General features: G+C 35.6%; 1 protein-coding gene across 2 annotated transcripts in view; it reads right to left on the bottom strand.

Moving 5' to 3' along the window:
• Positions 1 to 16975: 16975 nt before the first annotated feature.
• LOC150077291 (mediator of RNA polymerase II transcription subunit 25-like) overlaps positions 16976 to 18191 on the bottom strand; it is a 763048-nt gene continuing 761832 nt past the window's right edge. For both annotated transcript variants that reach the window (XM_090386696.1, XM_090386697.1), the window contains one exon: positions 16976 to 17619. In XM_090386696.1, the coding sequence (XP_090242822.1) occupies positions 17422 to 17619 (198 nt within the window). In that variant the 3' untranslated portion in view covers positions 16976 to 17421. The remainder of the gene's footprint in view (positions 17620 to 18191) is intronic.

Genomic DNA, 18191 nt, shown 5'->3' with positions numbered 1-18191 from the left:
AGCAGCTTGGAAAATAAGATGCAGGATATTTCGGAGACTGCTGGGAGTCATTGGGGTACAAGTAAACACATGGGTTGTGTTAGGGTAGCTAAGAAAAAGAACAGGTGCATGTATACTTGCGTGTACATAAATGCTAGGAGTTTGGTAAATAAATTTGATGAATTTGAGGTATTGCTCAAAGCATCAAAGGCTGATAATGTTGGGACATCAGAGATGTGGTGTCACAACTGGAATTTGAGTACGGATACAGGATAGGAAGGGAGGAGGGGTTATGCTATTAATTAAGAAACAAAATCCAAGGAAGTGAAGCCAGTCGACATTGCTGGACAGTGCAGTGTCGATTCAGTTTGGTGTGACATAAGCATTGCAAGATCAAAATTGAGAGTAGGAGTGTGCTCTAGGCCTAATGACTCTGATGAGCATAATAAGAAACTGTACAGGGAAATAGTGGGCCAGTAAATCAGTCTTATAATGGGGGATTTTAATTTCCCAGAAATTGACTGGAACTTGGGGGCTGGTCATACACACTAGCAAGGCATTTGTGGATTTATTGGATGATTGTTTTCTAAATCAGCATGATCGGGAGGCAACTAGAGGGCGCAATACTCTTGATTTGATTATCAGTAGTGATTCTTCATGCATTAAGAATCTGCAGATACAGGAATCACCAAGTGGCAGTGATCAGTGTGCTGAAGTGGGATATATTTAAGGAGGTAACTACCATCTGGGGTAAAGGGAAGGGTTATTGCTTTCGTAAAGGTGACTACGATGGTCTGAGACAGTATTTAAATTCTATACAGTCGGACCAACTGATGATGTTACCAACAGCAAACTCAAAATGGGAAGCATTCAAAGAACTTATCTTGGAAGCTGGGCTTTACATACCAACTAAGAAGTATTGTTCAAGGTTCAGGCCTAAATGGATATCAGATGAACTAATGAGACATATGGCAGGGATGAAAAACGCATGGGATACATATAAATTAACATGTGACACAGAGGCCTATGATAGATATAAGTTGATCTGTAACCAAGTTACAAAGGAGGTTGGGCAGGCGAAGGCAGATTACGAGAAATCTTTGGCAAGGGATGCAAAAAAAAAAAAAAAAAACAGCAAGTTCTTTACTCATGTAAACTCTAGAAGGAAGGGGATGAATCAGATTGGTTCACTTGATATAAATGGTTCAACTGTTCATGATCCTGCTCAGAGAGCTAACAAACTAAATCAATGTTTTGCATCTACATTCACACATTCAGGAAGGGGAATGGCATAGATGAAGCAAATACTGGCAGTGAGCTAGATGATCTTGTAATAATTGAGAGTAAAGTGGAGGAGAAATTGTTGAAGATAAATACACGAAAGGCACCTGGGGTGGATGGGATCTATCCAGTTATATTAAAGGAGGCAGCAAAGGAAGTAAGCAATCCGTTAGCCATAATTATGAGAGCTTCCTTGGACTCCGGGGAGGTACCCACAGACTGGAGATGTGCAAATGTAACCATAATTCACAAAGGAGGATCAAAGGCTGACACAAGTATTTATAGACCTGTGAGTTTAATTTCTGTTCCAGGAAAATTAATATAAGCACTGTAGGATCATCTTGACAAGAATTCAGTTATAGCTCAGACACGGCATGGTTTTAAGGGAAGGTCTTGCCTGACCAATTTGATTGGATACTATGAAGTAGTCACAAAAGAATTGGATGAAGGGAATAACTTTGATATTATATACTTGGATCTTAGAAAGGTTTTTGATACTGTTGCATATGGAAGACTGCTGCACAAATTGGAGCAGTGTAGCATTGGAGGCAAATTGCTGCTATGGATAAAGGGGTGGTTGAGGGGGAGAAGACAGAGAGTGGTAATCAATGGACACTGCTCATCGTGGACTAATGTTATTAATGGAGTTCCCGAGGGTTCAGTATTGGGTCAATTGTTTTCTGTATTTATGAATAATATTGATGATGGTATATCAAACTTAATGTTGAAGTTTGCAGACGATACAAAGGTTCGCAGGGTTGTTAAGGACGCTACTGATGCTATGCTGCTGCAACAGGATCTGGAAAGGTTGAGCAGATGGGCTGAGAGGTGGCAAATGAAGTTTAACATTGACAAATGTAAAGTATTACATATGGGAAACAGCAACCCCAGAGCAACATATCAACTCTGTGGTACTACACTGACAGTGGTAGAGAATGAAAAGGACCTGGGGGTAATTGTGCAGGCAGATATGAAGTTTTCTGAGCAGTGCAGACGGGCTGCAAGAGTAGTTCATGGTGTCTTATCAATGGTATACAGGAATTTTTCTAGCAGGGATAGGGAGGTGATTATTTCCTTGTATAGGGCAATGGTCAGGCCACACCTTGAGTACTGTATACAGGTCTGGAGGCCTCATTTCAAGAAAGATGTAGAGCTCCTGGAACGAGTACAGAGAAGGGCAACAAGGTTAGTGAACGGAACAAAGGGTTGCTCTTACGAAGAAAGGCTTGTTTTGCAAATTAGTGTCTGGTGTTTAGTGACTAAACACCAGCGAGGTGATCTGATAGAGGTGTACAAAGCCTTGAATGGTTTGAGCATGCTCAATGCTGATGGGATACTGCCTCTTGCTCAGAATAATCACCTGAGAGGGCATAAATTCAAATTGAGGAAAGACAGATGTAGGATAGATGTTCAGAAATTTGGCTTTAGCTAGCGGTTAGTTGGTTGGTGGAACAGACTTCCATCCCTTGTTGTGGAAGTTGATAGCCTAAATAAATTTAAGGCTCAGCTGGACAGGTATTTCGAAGAACGGAGGGGTGAAGTGGGAGATTTATTTTTTTGGCTGATGCTGCATAAGCTTGCTTTCTTGCATCATATGCCTCTACTAATGCTAATGTAACTCTATAGTTTCACCTCAGAAGTGAATGATAGAATATTAACTTATAACTGGCTTTTAGCAGAATGTGGGGTAAGGCTTCTTCGTGACATAAAATTTTGAAAAACCTAAAAATGTGACACAATTGTGACATTTGTAAAATTTGAAAATATTGAGGAAATACTGCTGGATTTACTGTGGCCTTCAGGTTATGGGTGATTAGAGTCGAGTCAGACTTGTGTTGAAGGTGGTGGAAACTGTTGATATAATCTGAAGAGCACGTGTGGATAGCATGATTATATGAACTTGCACATCTCTGTATGCTAGAAACAGGGTTCCTGAAGTATGTAAAAGTAAATTTTTTTTAGTCTAAATCTACCATAGTTCTATAAGATGTAGAAATATAGATCCTAAGATTAGAATAGAAGAAATAATTTGAATCGATCTACTCTGTGCTAGAGATGGAAGGAACATCTGATGTGATAATGTAAATACATTAGGGGTAATGAGTAACTCGAGGTGGAAACTTTGTAAGTTTATATTGTGTTTGTGCTTTTTTTTTTTTTTTTTTTTTTGTTTTTTTTTAAGTATTGGATTTCCTTTGAAAAAATGTCAAGAATTTTTGAATTTAGTCCACAGTTAGGGAGTATTGTACTGGTGTGAGCCCACTGGGGCAAAAACTGAAGATAATGCGGTATTCAGGACTGGGCAACCTGCATACAGGGTTAATGCTTCCACTGGTTTTGCCCTACCTACAGTGGATGCAATAAAATACAGGAAACAGGACTGGCATGTGTCGAGGATGGGCACTGGGCAGCAGTTGTCCAGGTGATGGCTGCTCCCTAGTGGCAAAGAGGCCTGACACTCACTAACAGTACATATAAATTCATTAACCACACCAGGCCTGTTTTACAGAGTTTCTGTATTTCATCACAGTAGGCGGAGATGGACATTAGTGTGGGATCCACCGTAGACAGGGTACACCACAGAGAAGAAAGAAGTATATATTACTACTCTGTGGGGTATATATACATACGTCCTTTCTGTACTCCCTACATTCAAATTCTGCATTCCTTATCTGTGTGACACTACGTCTGTGATATCCCAACAATGTCCGCTTTGATGTTTTCACCACAGCATTTCAAATTCATTAAATTTATTTACCATGCTTCTAGCATTAGTGTACATGCACCTCTTCTTACTCTTAATTACCTTAACACAATATTACAACATTGTTGTAATAAAGATTACCCTTTTTATTACACAATAAAGATAATAACGTTGAGAATTGTGTACATTGTGTTACATTTCATTATGAAAAAACATACTTGAGTTGTTAAAAGCACACTGTGCTCAAGAAATTTTAGCATTAGAGGTGGAAATGATGGAAGAAATCAAGCTTATAAAGCATTACACAAAAAAGAAAACCAACCTTCTCACGTCACTTGTCCGGCCCTTTCAATAGTTTGTCTTTTCCCCAGGGGCTCACATCTGGTATGGGTTTGGCACACCCAGGGTCCTGAGCTGGATATATCATTCTTCTCTTTCTAGGTGATTCCCTTCTATTTCTGACTCTTGTTCTCTCTCTCAGGGGTAACTCAATTTTTTTTTTTTTTTGGCTGGTGCAGAAAAAGCCTCAGGCTTCCTTGCACATATGGCTAATTATAATAATAATAATCCTTCCTTGAATTTATTCAAAATACCCACTTCCACAACAGGTAGAAGTTTGTTCTAATCACAGGTTAGTAACACATCATACTTCTCTGTGGTTTTAATAGTCCAGTGGTATCCAATCAACGGCCTATTGACAAGATACGGCCCGCACAGAAAGTGAACTAAAACAGCATTTTAGAGAGTTGTGCCACTGCGTGTATACAGGCATGCAAGCCTCTAGCTTGACTGTATCAAACGTAAACATGTAGTCCAGTGCAATTATATGTACTCTAAATATAGTGATAACTCCAACAGACATTGGGTGAATTGATAGGAGTGTCAACTGCCATTAATTCACAGATTATTAGTATGAAATATTCACAATTAATTATTGTTCCAATACAAAAAAAAAAAAAAGACAGTGTAAAAGACAGAAGAATAACGAATTATAAACATAAGTAAAGATATCGACTAGTTCAAATTAATGATTAAGATAACCGTGTGGTATCTTAATGAAATTAACACTGCAGCATATAGCTGCTAACCATAGCCACTAATAAAAATTTTTTTTTTGTATACTACACAAAAATACAAAGAATCTGGAATAAATGAAAAATTTGGAATACAATTGTGACTAAATTTTAACTGTTTCATTGCTGAGTTAGTTATTTTCGTTAACAAAATTTAGTATTCTTTCATTTAGATCACTATTTATTTGAGTTAGCTTTACAACAAAAGAGGACAAACTTCACACTTTATTACTCAAATTCCGGTCGGTCTGTGACAACCACATCCTCTGCTTGCTACCTTCAAGATGGTGGGACTGTTAGTATTCATCCCCCATATGCAAGTTCCGAAATACGGCACCTAGCATACTGGAAGTGACCACCCTGGTGCAAACCAACACAAGCAAGGGTCGAAATGTGGCTTCCATACCACAAGGAGGAATGCCACCAGGCAGTAGGTGACGCTTGTCAACCATGCAATACCACCACTTTGCTTATTGCAGGCTTGAAGTGGAAGAACCCATGTTTAATCTACAGAGTAAGGCTCCGGAAATCCCTCCCCATCTCTTTAATCATGTGGTATGATTGATGTCTTTTTAGGTTATGACGGAAATCACAGCAAGATCCAACCTTCCTTATATACAGTTCTAAAACGGTGTTTGCAGGTCGGTTGCTAGTCCACCAGAACAAACCTATTGGTAACTCTAGGATTTTGGATCACCTAGTGTATAATCTCACTGCCTTTACTCTGTCAGATAGTGACTGGAGGGAGTCCAAGTAGTGTGTATGCAGGGGGGGGGGTTGTCAAAGCCATGTCATGTCAAGTTGCTGGGTATATTCTTACGTGTATGCCATATCCAAAAATTTCATTACTTCATACAGCATGTCCTTGTCATCTTTTCTTACTTCTGATTACATAAACTGTTAAAATAAAAGAACAAACTTAGCTGCAAAAAGATCAAAGTCTCCCAAACACTTCTTCCGTCATTTAACAAATATACGTGGTCTCAGTTATAACCTCAATGACATCCATTTCCACTTAGTCTGCCAAACCCCATGTACTTTTTCTTGCAGAATCCCAGTTATCGGTTGATTCAACCACTGGTCATTTGTTGTCTGAATTATTCGTTGTACAATTCCTTTCGCTTCAAAGGTGGTACTTGTGCATATGTCGATTCTGATATTCCATGCCAGGAACTTGGAATCTCCTCTTTTCAATCTTCCGAGGCTTAAAATCTGCCACATTCATTCTGTCAAATTCATCTATTTCCTCTATCATTTTCTCAACTCCACTAATCATTTGGAAATCTTTCAAACTTGACTCTCCAGTGCAACTTTCTTAACAGCGATGAAATTTTTCTTGGTGATTTTAATATTCACAACAGCTGGATTCTGTTTCCTAGTCACACGGACCCAGCTGGTTGAGATGCTGAGGCTTTTGCAATTACTAATGACTTCACACAGATTGTTCATTTACCTAACAGAATACCAGACAATCCTAACCACTCAGCCAACACGCTTGATCTTTTTCTCACAAACAACCCAAGTACATAGTTGAGGTGTGTGGTCCTCTAGGCACAATAGATCACTTGGTGGTCTCTTCTCCATTGGAGCCTTTCTTTCATGGCCATTCTGAACCTAGCATTGTTTGGCATTACAAGAATGCAAAATGGGATGATATGAGATTTTTCTTTTCTTTTTCTTTCATTGGATCACTGTTTCAAATCTTCTGATGTCAATGTTTGCTCAGATCATGTAGTGAAGTTAAATTCTTGTAGGGACAGAATCCATTTATTCCACACTATACCTTAAAATCTTGTCCTTTATCTAAACTTTGGTTTTCTAATAAATGTGCTAAGGCTGTTGAAGAGAAGAACGTTGCCTATCGTAATTGAATTGTTTCCAAATCTCCAGGTTCATTTTCTGCCTATACCAAATCTTGCCACAATTGTAAACAGTTATTAATCAGTCCAGACTAGATTTTGAACAGGTTAAGAGTAGAAAACTTGCTTCTTGTCAGCTACACTTTTGCCCATCTCTACCCTAATATTTTTTTCAAATCAGATAAAACTGACTTGCTAGCATCCCATTTTTGTTCCAACTCATGTATTGATGATCTTGGTAAACCACCTCCCACCATTCCCAGTACACTCCATTCAATGATTCCTGTGGTTTTCCATTAAAATGTCAGATTTTGAACAACCTTGATGCTAAGAAAGCTCCAGGTTCTGATTGTATTTCTGCACTAGTTCTTAAAACCTCTGCTCCTGAATTTACTCCTGTTCTGTGTCACTTTTTACGCTTTCTTATTCCAAGAGTCTTTTCCCTTCTGCTTGGAAATTTGCTCATATTCAGTCAGTTCCTAAAAAGAGTGACTTGCACTTCTACTGTTTCTAAAGTAATTGGAGAAATCAATTAACCGCCAGCTCATAAACCTTCCATTTAATCAACGATCAGCAGTATGGATTCAAAAAATGTTCTTGTTTATAGTCTGGCATGACCACCAGGTCAGTGGAGTTTACAATAAATCATCAATATAAATGTTAATCGTATTTAGCAGTCATGGTTTGAACTTCAGTCCCCTCAAAGAGCACGTGCTACTGCACTCATGCTTCTGACCACTCGGCTAAACAAGGTGGTCAGTTTGATCCACTGGTGATATTCTGGCTTATGTCACTCATCAAATTCAACAAATTCAACGGAAAAGTCTGGTGAAACTCAAGCAATTGCTCTTGACATTTCAAAGGCTGATTGTTTGACATTGATGTCCTGTAAATAAACTTACATCTTATGGTTTGCCAACTGTTTTTTGCAATTGGGTATCCAGTTTTCTCTCTGACCGCTCACTATGGGCGAGGTAGATGGCTCTCTGTCTCCTCCACTAATCCTGGTGTTCCCCAAGGTTCAGTTCTTTCTCCTACTCTTTTCTTCTTGTATATTAATGACTTTCTTCCACTGACCAGAAATCCTATCCAGAGTTTTGCTGATGATAGCACATTGCATTCCACCTTCCAGTTCGAGAAACCTTGCTCTGCACAAACAGCTTCGAGTTCTCGAATAACCAATACCAATTCTTTAAATGCTGATCTCCAGATAATTCTTGCACTTCTACTGTTTCTAAAGTAATTGGAGAAATCAATTAACCGCCAGCTCATAAACCTTCCATTTAATCAACGTGGAGTAAAGAGAACTTAGTTGATTTTAATCCCCTTAAAAGTGAGTTCTGTCTTATATCTCACAAAAAGATTTTTTCTGCTCCTATGCTTATGTTCAGTGACACTGATTTCTAGGCAAGATAACATATCTGTATTGGGGATTACCCTGACTTCTAATCTCTTTCTCGTGGCATAAGCACATTATAAATATTGCATTCTCTGCATCTAAAAAACTGGGTTTTCTCTTTCACTCTCAGCATTAACCTCTCTGAGGCTTCTAGGTTCCATTTAAAAGAGGACAGTTAAGTTGGTTTATTAATGACTCATCTCTTTTGGTTTATTAATGACTCATCTCTGACGGAGTCTCTCCACTCTGTCTCATAGATGTTCTGTTTCTGCTGTATGCCTTTTCCATAGATACTTCAATGGGCACTGTCCTTCTGAATTGGCTTCAATAATCCCCCCCCCCCTCCAAAGCATTCCAAACACATGCCTCAACTAGTCAACATCCTTTTACTGTCCAACTTCAAACTCACACAACCAACTTTTCTTCTTCCTCATTTATTCATTCAACTTTTGGTTTTTGGAATAACCTTTCTTCATATGTGTTCGTTGAAAATTTCAATCTACAGGAGGTTCAAGTCTAAGTCAACAAGTATCTTCTTTCATCTTCGCAACCTTCAGCCTATGCATGGTACTAAGTACTATAAGTTCCAATACATCTGTTGTTTGGGGTTTTCATAAAAAAAAAAAAAAAACCTGCAGAACTGCTATCTATGTTAGTGGCCACGAGTACTTATTTTGTTTTTAGATTTTATAGTTCATTTCATACTATTTTTTGTCGTTTTTTATTTCATGTTTCCTTTTAGATTTCTTTATTTTGTTAAACTTAAAGGTACGACTAGGTGAACAATGCACAATCAGCTATACGTAGCTTGGTGTCTTTCTCCTACATAGCATGCTGACCTACATAACCTTCAGCTATTTTTTAGTGATATTCAAAATAAATAATGAATAAAGTACATCTGTCATGTGCTTATCTACCATGTGAAAATAAAGAATTAAAGCATACTGAATTCAGAAGTGGTATTAAACCAGAAACATATAAACAACATTCAGAAATGACTATTTTTGATGTGCTTGAAAAATAACACACAGGAAATTCTTCAAAAAAAAAAAAGTAAACTTTCAGTAAAATCATAAAAAGGCATAAATATTTCTTAAATTTTACAGGAAAACTGAAGAAGAGAAGAATAAAATACAACAAAAATAAGCAAGTTAGAAAAAGAATCAGGTTCTCTTAAGAAAAAGATGCTTGAATTTGCATTTTACGAAAATGCAAGTAATTATTTTATTATATAAAGGTAACCGATTACACTGGATTCAAAGGATAGTATGCTCAGTATCTAATTAAGAAGGTAACATCATTCACCATTCTATTTCACAGTAAGTTCAAAATTTAAACTGGTAACAACTGCAAATAATTAATTATACCTTTTATAGCTTCAATAAATCTCATTGCAGTGCTTTTTTCTAATTAATTTCTATATGATATTATATAGATTGGATACTGTTCAATTTTGTTATGCTCCTATTACTGCTGCCTATGACATTTTCTAACTGCAGTCAACATTACCTATGTTGAAAAATGGTACACTTTAAGTGCTGTTATCATTAACTTTATCTCAGAAAGTATATAAAATTAGCTCTTTATGACATTTCAATTCAAGATGTCAGGATCCAAAAGACTAAACTCCAAAATGCCTACATTTTAATTATGTTGTGTAGAATTGCATAAAATATCTATGCAAGCAAAGAGCATTAAAAGAAAGTCTGTTTTAAATAACGAAACAAAAGCAATTTTGTTTCATTTTTGGAGTGGAGATAAAAAAAAAAAATTTAGTAGGTTTGAAATTTTTGTGATTATCAAATGTTATGCAAAATGTTATTCTTTGCTCTGTATATATATATATATATATATATATATATATATTGTGTTCTTACTGAAGACTATAAAAATGATATTTGGCAAAGTTTACCGTATTAGGTATCAGTCAGTTGTGCAACGTTAATTCTATTGCACATAGGACAATTAGGCATTATAGTGGATGAAATTATATTAGTCAATTTTATTTAATGGTAGCTATCTGTAGGGAATTAGGTGTATAAGGACCAAACTAACAAGTTAGTAAAAGTAAACTAGCTTTAGCCTGGAAGGCCTATATAAAATTATATTAATGAAAATGGAAATAAAAATAAAAATTAAGGTGAACAATGAAAATTGTAAATAACATTCTCTCACTTGGTCATCAGTCTGCTACTTCTTCGGGGGGCTTAGAGCAGACCGATAGCCAGACTAAAAGAATGTCTCATACCTACCCGTTTCTGTTGTCCCCATTCCAGTTTTGCCTGATTTTAATTTTTAGGTGATTGTATTAAAATTAATAGAAATTAAATGGGAAGTGCTAATAAATGAGAAAAGATAATATGTGTTAAATTTAAATTTTGTAAAAATAGTATCAGAATCAGCAAACTGGGATAGGCGACACTAAGCCCAATGGGTATGTATCAGATTAAATGAGAATGGGTTCTTACTTTCTTCTTGTTCTGTGGTGGTCAGTCTGAAAAGGGATCAATTCCCACCTTCTGGTTGTTTTATGTGTTGATTAAATGATACTGCACAGCTGCACTTTTCATTGACTATGGCGTGATGGTGAAATTGCTGAAGGCAATATGCCCTATGTCAACGCAAATGTTCTGATAGCCTTGAGAGGGTTTATATTTGAGTTAGTGGGGGGGGGGTTGCCTCTGATGCCAGAAGGAACCTATATAAATGAAATGATGTGTTTATGCAAGTACAATAAGTGTCAGTATGATTAAATACAAGAAGTATGTTAATTAATGAAAAAGTTTGTTAATGTAAATATATAGGAAATGCTATCTCCTGGACAAGGGCCGGTATAGCTATATACATATTTACAGCTTCCTTCAATGTGAATTTTCACCCTGTCTCTCTAGGTTTTATACTGTGTTTGTAATTAAATGAAGGGATATAAATATCATGTGTTTTAAAATACCTTAGGCATGATTATTCTGTTGTTGGGAGCGTGATACAAGTTGATAAATTACCAATTATTAGATTGTCTGGTTTTTTTTGGGGGGGGGGGAGGATTTTTGGTCAGCCAGGTTACAGTGCGGTCAGACGACGAGCCTCTTCTGAGCACAATAAACCCGGGAATCAAAATTGGGAAGTCATTATCTTAGTTTGATGAAGGCACTGGTTTTTAGACAACCGGGCAAAGATGGGCTATGGGCCATTTATTGGTGTTATAGTTCTAAACTGGTTCAGTGTATTTTCAATAAGTGTATTGGGATTGGCGTTGGGGTGGTGTAGGTTGAGGTTCGCAAGTATGGCCACTTTAATATGATGTCTGCTGTAATTGGCAGTTATATTATTCTTGATGAGAATATCTATCAGTTTTTTTATTGCTTCCGTCATGTTATCTAGATTATTGCAGATGCGTATTAACCTGTTTGTCTGATTTCTAATAGTGTTGCCATGGATATGCTTAGCCAAATTGCTCTCCCAGTTGGTAAGCTTTATAGCTGTGAAGCTAAAATGGTCTCTCTTATCATAATTTCGAGTGTAAACATTATGATTGGTGATGGTGATTTGGCTGTCAAGATAGCAAGCTTGTAGGTTGCTATCCGGGTTGGTGTGTTCTATGGTTAAATCTGCGGGATAAATTTCCTGGGCTATAATATCGAAATTGATAACCAGGACATCATCAATGTGGGGCACCTCTGTAGCCGGGTGGGCAGGAGCAGCAGTGCATAGCACACGCTTCTTGATTAGAACGGGGTTTGAGCCCGTGACCACCGCATATCCCTGGAGCAATATGGCCTTAGTTGCTAATGCTCCTAAAAACCAAATAACAAACAAACAAACAAACAAACATTATCAATGTATCTGTAGAATATAATTTCTTCTTTGATATTGTTTTTGAAATAATGCAGGTAAGGGTTGGCTATGGATCAAGAACTACTTGCCCCCATAGCCACTCCCCTACTCTAAATGTTGTCTCCCATAAGTACGTAATTGTTTTTGAAACTAAGATTAATAAGGTCGTGCCAGTACTGTTTATTACATACCATTATGACAATTTAAAAAAAACTTTTTTTAAATTGTCGTGTGATATACTGGTTTTTAAAATTCTGATTCTTTTGTTTTTGATGTAGTCTAAATATTTTTTGTTATTGGAGATAAATTTAGTATTAGCGAGTTGGTTGGCTATAATATTTAATTTGTCCTCGATTAAATTACTGGATGGTTTTATGTAGCTGTTTCTGCCAGAGGTGATGAACCTTTTTCAAATCGGGACTTTATGGAATTTGGGGATCTAATATATGAATGGGTAACTTGTATTATCTATTTTTAATTTGATTTTTTTGTGATGGCTATAAGTTTTTTGGTAATGCAGCTAAGTGTGGAGTTCACGAGCTTATATGTATCGCTGAGGTTCGTCTCCTCTTTAAGTGTGTCAATGTAGAATTTTTTGCATATAACGCTGAAGTTGTTATTGGCCTTATCTGTATTTGTAATGATGAATTTATTTTGTAGTTCTTTAATTTTATAATTAATTCTTTTAAGGTTGTTTTGTTTAAACGTAATTTTGGTGTGGTATGATTTCTTTGAATCTAGCCAGAATAAGTTCGGTGGAAGTATTTATCCAACTTTGAAAGGCAATTTTAAAGGCAAACTGTAGAAGATCCATATAAATAGATTTTCGTGTTTTTTAGGTTGGCTTAGGTGTTGAGTCTGAATTTAGTTCCCTTTTTCATAATCTCTCTTAGGGTATGGTCCTGTATAATGTTAAGGTCGCCTATAATGATATGATTGTAATGGGGTTTCTATGTATTTTTTAAATTTGTTTTCCTGGCAGTAACAGGGTTGATCTGTGGTGTTCATATTAGCAATGGTATTTTTATAGTTACATATGGCCATCCCTATTGGCTTGTTGTATCTGTTTCTGATTTCTGTGTTGATATTTTTTTATAGGAAGGTATGTCTTGGTTTTATTTATGATATCTCTGATGTTGACGTAGTCAAATGAATGATTAAGGAATTTTATAATGCAGTATTCTTTTTTTGTTCCATCTGGGTAATCAATTCCGATTCTGAATTTAAATATATCTTCTAAAGTATGGATGAGATGTATGTTCTGAATATTGAGTTTTTGGTAAATCTTGCTTAATGCTTTCAGTTTACTGATTTTAAGAGAAAATAGGGTATTGTGTATAGTTTTCATGTCGATGGGATCCCTATCCCATTCTGTGAGAAGTTTATCAAAGTCGTTAAGATTTTGTGGCCCATTCCTGTTGTAGTTGCTGTGTTCTTGCTTAATTTTACCATTTTTTTATCCCATTAATGTGCAAGTTTTTTGTTAGTTGAAAGATGGTATATGTACATTGTTTGGGGCTAGTGTAAGTGAAATTTCTGCCATTGAATCTATTGTTTAGTCCATATGGGTAGAGGGATTTATACTGTAGTATAAACAGGTCTTCCATAATCTCTCTTTTGGCAGTGTTTTCCATTATTGCTAGGATGGTTATCGATATATTAGTGAAATTGTATTTTTGGAAGTGTCTGAGTTCAATTATATTGGTGTATTTGTCTGTAGCATTGGAGCTGCTGTCTTTGGTGGGATTTTCACTGTATTTTTTTATTTGTGAACGGTGAAGATTTAATCTTATGTGCAACTCTGCACTGGTTTGCCCTATATATTGAATTCTGCATATTCTACATTAGATATATAACATTTTTTGTATGGCAAAAAAATGGTGTATTATAGGAGGTTTGTTGGTGCTTGTTATGCATGTATGGACATGTTTTGCATAGTTTACTGTTACATTTTTTTAAAATTTTAGTTGACGTAGACTATTTATATAGTCTGACGCGTGGGAAGAAATTAAAAACTTTAGGTCCATTGGGTTTCGATTTATTCACTTGTGGTGTGGCGGCATTGCATGCTATATGACCGTTTTCAGGAAATGTCGGGTCCTGTGTGGTCATGTCTATACCTGGGGTGCAATTTATGCTGTGATACTCATACAGCATGTTGTTCCTATATGTAGTATTATTCATTGTGCTATAAAAAATTATAAAGTTATAAGAAGTTATGATGATATATGAAAATTTAAGGCCAGGTTATATTTTCGTATGTTAATACCCTTTACTTCCTTTAGTGAGGGAATATTTAAAGTTTCTTATATAATTTTGATTAAATTTATAATAATTATAACTATTATCATCATATCTCCAATAACAAAAAAATATTGACTACATCAAAAACAAAAACAATAGAATCAGAAGTCTATACACTTACGATTTTAAAAACCTTTTCACCAGTATATCACACGACAATTTAAAACAATTACATACTTATGGGGGACAGCATTTACGTGCAGAGTAGGGGAACGGCTATGGGGGCTAGTAGTTCTTGCTCCATAGCCAAACTTTACCTGCATTATTTCGAAAACAATATCAAAGAAAAAATTATATTCTTCAGATACATTGATGATGTCCTGGTTACCAATTTTGACAATTTCGATATTATAGCCCAGGAAATTTATCCCGCAGAACACACCAACCCAGATAGCAACCTACAAGCTTGCTATCTCGACAGCCAAATCACCATCACCAATGACAATGTTTACACTCGACATTATGATAAGAGAGACCATTTTAGCTTACCAACTGGGAGAGCAATCTGGTTAAGCATATCCATGGCAACACTATTAGAAATCAGACAAACAGGTTAATACGCATCTGCAATAATCTAGATAACATGATGGAAGCAATAAAAAAACTAATAGATATTCTCATCAAGAATAATATCACTGCCAATTACAGCAGACATCATATTAAAGTGGCCATACTTGCGAACCTCAATCTACACCACCCCAACGCCAATCCCAATACACTTATTGAAAATACACTGAACCAGTTTAGAACTATAACACCAATAAATGGCCCATAGCCCATCTTTGTCTAGTTGTCTAAAAACCAGTGCCTTCAAACTAAGATATTGACTTCCCAATTTTGAGTGCCGGGTTTATTGTGCTCAGAAGAGGCTCGTCGTCTGACTGCACTGTAACCTGGCTGACCAAAAATTTCCCCCCACCAAAAAAACCAGACAATCTAATAATTGGTAATTTATCAACTTGTATCAAGCTCCCAACAACAGAATAATCATGCCTAAGGTATTTTAAACACAACGTTTATATCTCTTCATTTAATTACAAACATGGTATAAAACCTAGAGACACAGGGTGAAAATTCACATTGAAGGAGGCTGTAAATATGTATATAGCTATCCCCTCGGACATACATGGGTCGTTATGCTTTAGAAAAGCTATACCTCCTTGTCCAGGAGATAGCATTTCCTATATATTTATATTAACAAACTTTTTCATTAATTAACATACTTCTTGTTTTTAATCATACTAACACTTATTTTACTTGTATAAACGCATCATTTCATTTATATAGGTTCCTTCTGCCATCAGAGGCAAACCTCCCCCCCTTCACTAACTCAAATATAAACCCTCTCAAAGTTATCAGAACATTTGCATTGACATAGGGTATATTGCCTACGGCAATTTCACCATCACGCCATAGTCAATGAAAAGCACGGCTGTGCAGTATCATTTAATCAACACATAAAACAACCAGAAGGCGGGAATTGATCCTTTTTCAGTCTGACCACCACAGAACAAGAAGGAAGTAAGAACCCATTCTTATTTAATCTGATACATACCCGTTGGGCTTTGTGTCGCCTATCCCAATTTGCTGATTCTGACACCATTTTTACAAAATTTAAATTTAACACATTATCTTTTTTCATTTATTAGCACTTCCCATTTAATTTATATTAATTTCAATACAATCACCTAAAAATTAAAATCAGGCAAAACTGGAATGGGGACAACAGAAACGGATAGGTATAAGACATTCTTTTAGTCTGGCTATCAGTCTGCTCAAAGCCCCTGAAGAAGTAGCAGACTGATGACCAAGTGAGAGAATGTTATTTACAATTTTCATTGTTCATCATCATTTTTATTTTCATTTTTATTAATATAATTTTATATAGGCCTTCCTGGCTAAAGCTAGTTTACTTTTACTAACTTGTTAGCTTCGTCCTTATATACCTAATTCCCTACAGATATATATATATATATATATATATAGAGAGAGAGAGAGAGAGAGAGAGAGAGACCAAAGAATAAATTATTCAAAAATATTACTCTTGATAGAATATTATATATTCTCTCTAGTCAAGCAGTTTCTTGCTTTTCAGTACAAATTTAAGATATATAAAAAAAAAAAAAAGAGAGAGAGAGAGAGAGAGAGAGAGAAACCCAGTTCATGTAAGAAAAACAGTGAATAAACTTCATTCACTGTTTTTCTTAAAACAGTGAATGAAGGCCTACGAAGGAATAAAAATTACACTTCTTTAAAAATATAATTATTAACTGTATGAAATATATCTATTTTTAATAGCATATTAAATAGGCGTCTGGAACAGCATTTGGTTTGAATCCATGAACTAAAAAATTTGAGTGAACAAGGATACAAAATGTCTCTCCTGGCATTAGAATCTGAATCAAAACATCTGACATTATCCATAGAAACAACAGAATAATAGAATTATCCTTTCAGGGAATAACACATTTTCAGTCTTCATTGAGAAACTTCAGTTTTTAATTTCAATTTGAATAGTTAGTATAAAATGTAGAAGCATGAATGAGTCAAATTATATAAGGTTTAATAAAAACAAAAACTTACAGAATATTTGTGCTGTTGTTGGTTTTATGGCACATCATTATCAAAGCCATTTTGTACCAGTGTATTATTGTCTGTACAAGCGGGTTCACAAATTGAATTGTTTGTGGTATCAAGTGAAAAAATTTGTGCATTAAATTTATTGTCTTGGAGTATTTTAGCGAGGAAAAATGATAAAAATATAAATAAAAATGAAAAAATTTGGGACTGCCACCCCTTTGCATTTTCATTACAGTTCACTAGTTTCCTGTTAACCACAAAATATACTTTGGGTTCTTGTAGTTTTCTTTTCATTAGCCTCTAGGTTTTTCTAACTACACTTCAGGTATAAATTTAGTTTGGTCCATAAAAAATGTTCATGGTCAAGTACAAAATGATGATTGCCGAACAATTAAAAGATGCAGCAACTTAGATGAGACCTAAAATTCCTTGGTCATCCCAAGCTTGAGATTGTTGAGCTTGCTGTTGCTGCTGAGACTGCTGTTGTTGACTAACTGATGAAGATAAAGCTGTCTGTGAAACACCTGATGAGAGCTGAGCACGAATGCCAGGGTGCTGTTGCAATATCATTTGCTGGTGGGGAAGCTGGCGAATTTGTTGAACTTGCTATTTAATAATAATGTAAAAAATACAAATTTAATAACAAAATATTTTATTATGAAATAAGATAACAGGAACTACAATAGTAATTAAAATTACTGTGATCAATACACATTTTTCTGCATATATAAATTTGCTAAGTTAACTAATCTTTAAATTTACAATGGCATAAAATTAATGTTAATCTAATACTAACATATTTAATTCTTCTAGGAATCGTCTCCAGGGTGACAGATTGTCAGTTTAACTACTATAAAAGTTAATTATGTACTTAATACTTTGTATACAAATAACTTCACCAATAATCTGGTGTGGAAGTATCATTTTTTAGAGGCAATAAGTTTAGATTATTGCCCTATGCTCCACACTTATGAAAACCAGCATGAAGTGACTTCTGTTTGTTGAAAAACTAAAAAATCATGTATACAGATGGAGATTTGTAGAATCTGTGTTGAAATCAGCAATTCACCACTGGTAGCTTTGATCAAAAAATGTCCAGACTGAAATTTTTTTTTTTTTTTTTTTTGTGTTGTAAAACAGTATAGAATTTGTATTTGATAGTGTGAAAATAAAATTCA

The sequence above is a fragment of the Mastigoproctus giganteus genome, chromosome 12, assembly GCF_048544385.1.
Source record: "Mastigoproctus giganteus isolate SK-2022 chromosome 12, ASM4854438v1, whole genome shotgun sequence".
Taxonomy (NCBI): domain Eukaryota; kingdom Metazoa; phylum Arthropoda; class Arachnida; order Uropygi; family Thelyphonidae; genus Mastigoproctus; species Mastigoproctus giganteus.
Note: the sequence above shows the minus strand (reverse complement) of the source record. Positions and strands in the feature narration are given on the sequence as shown.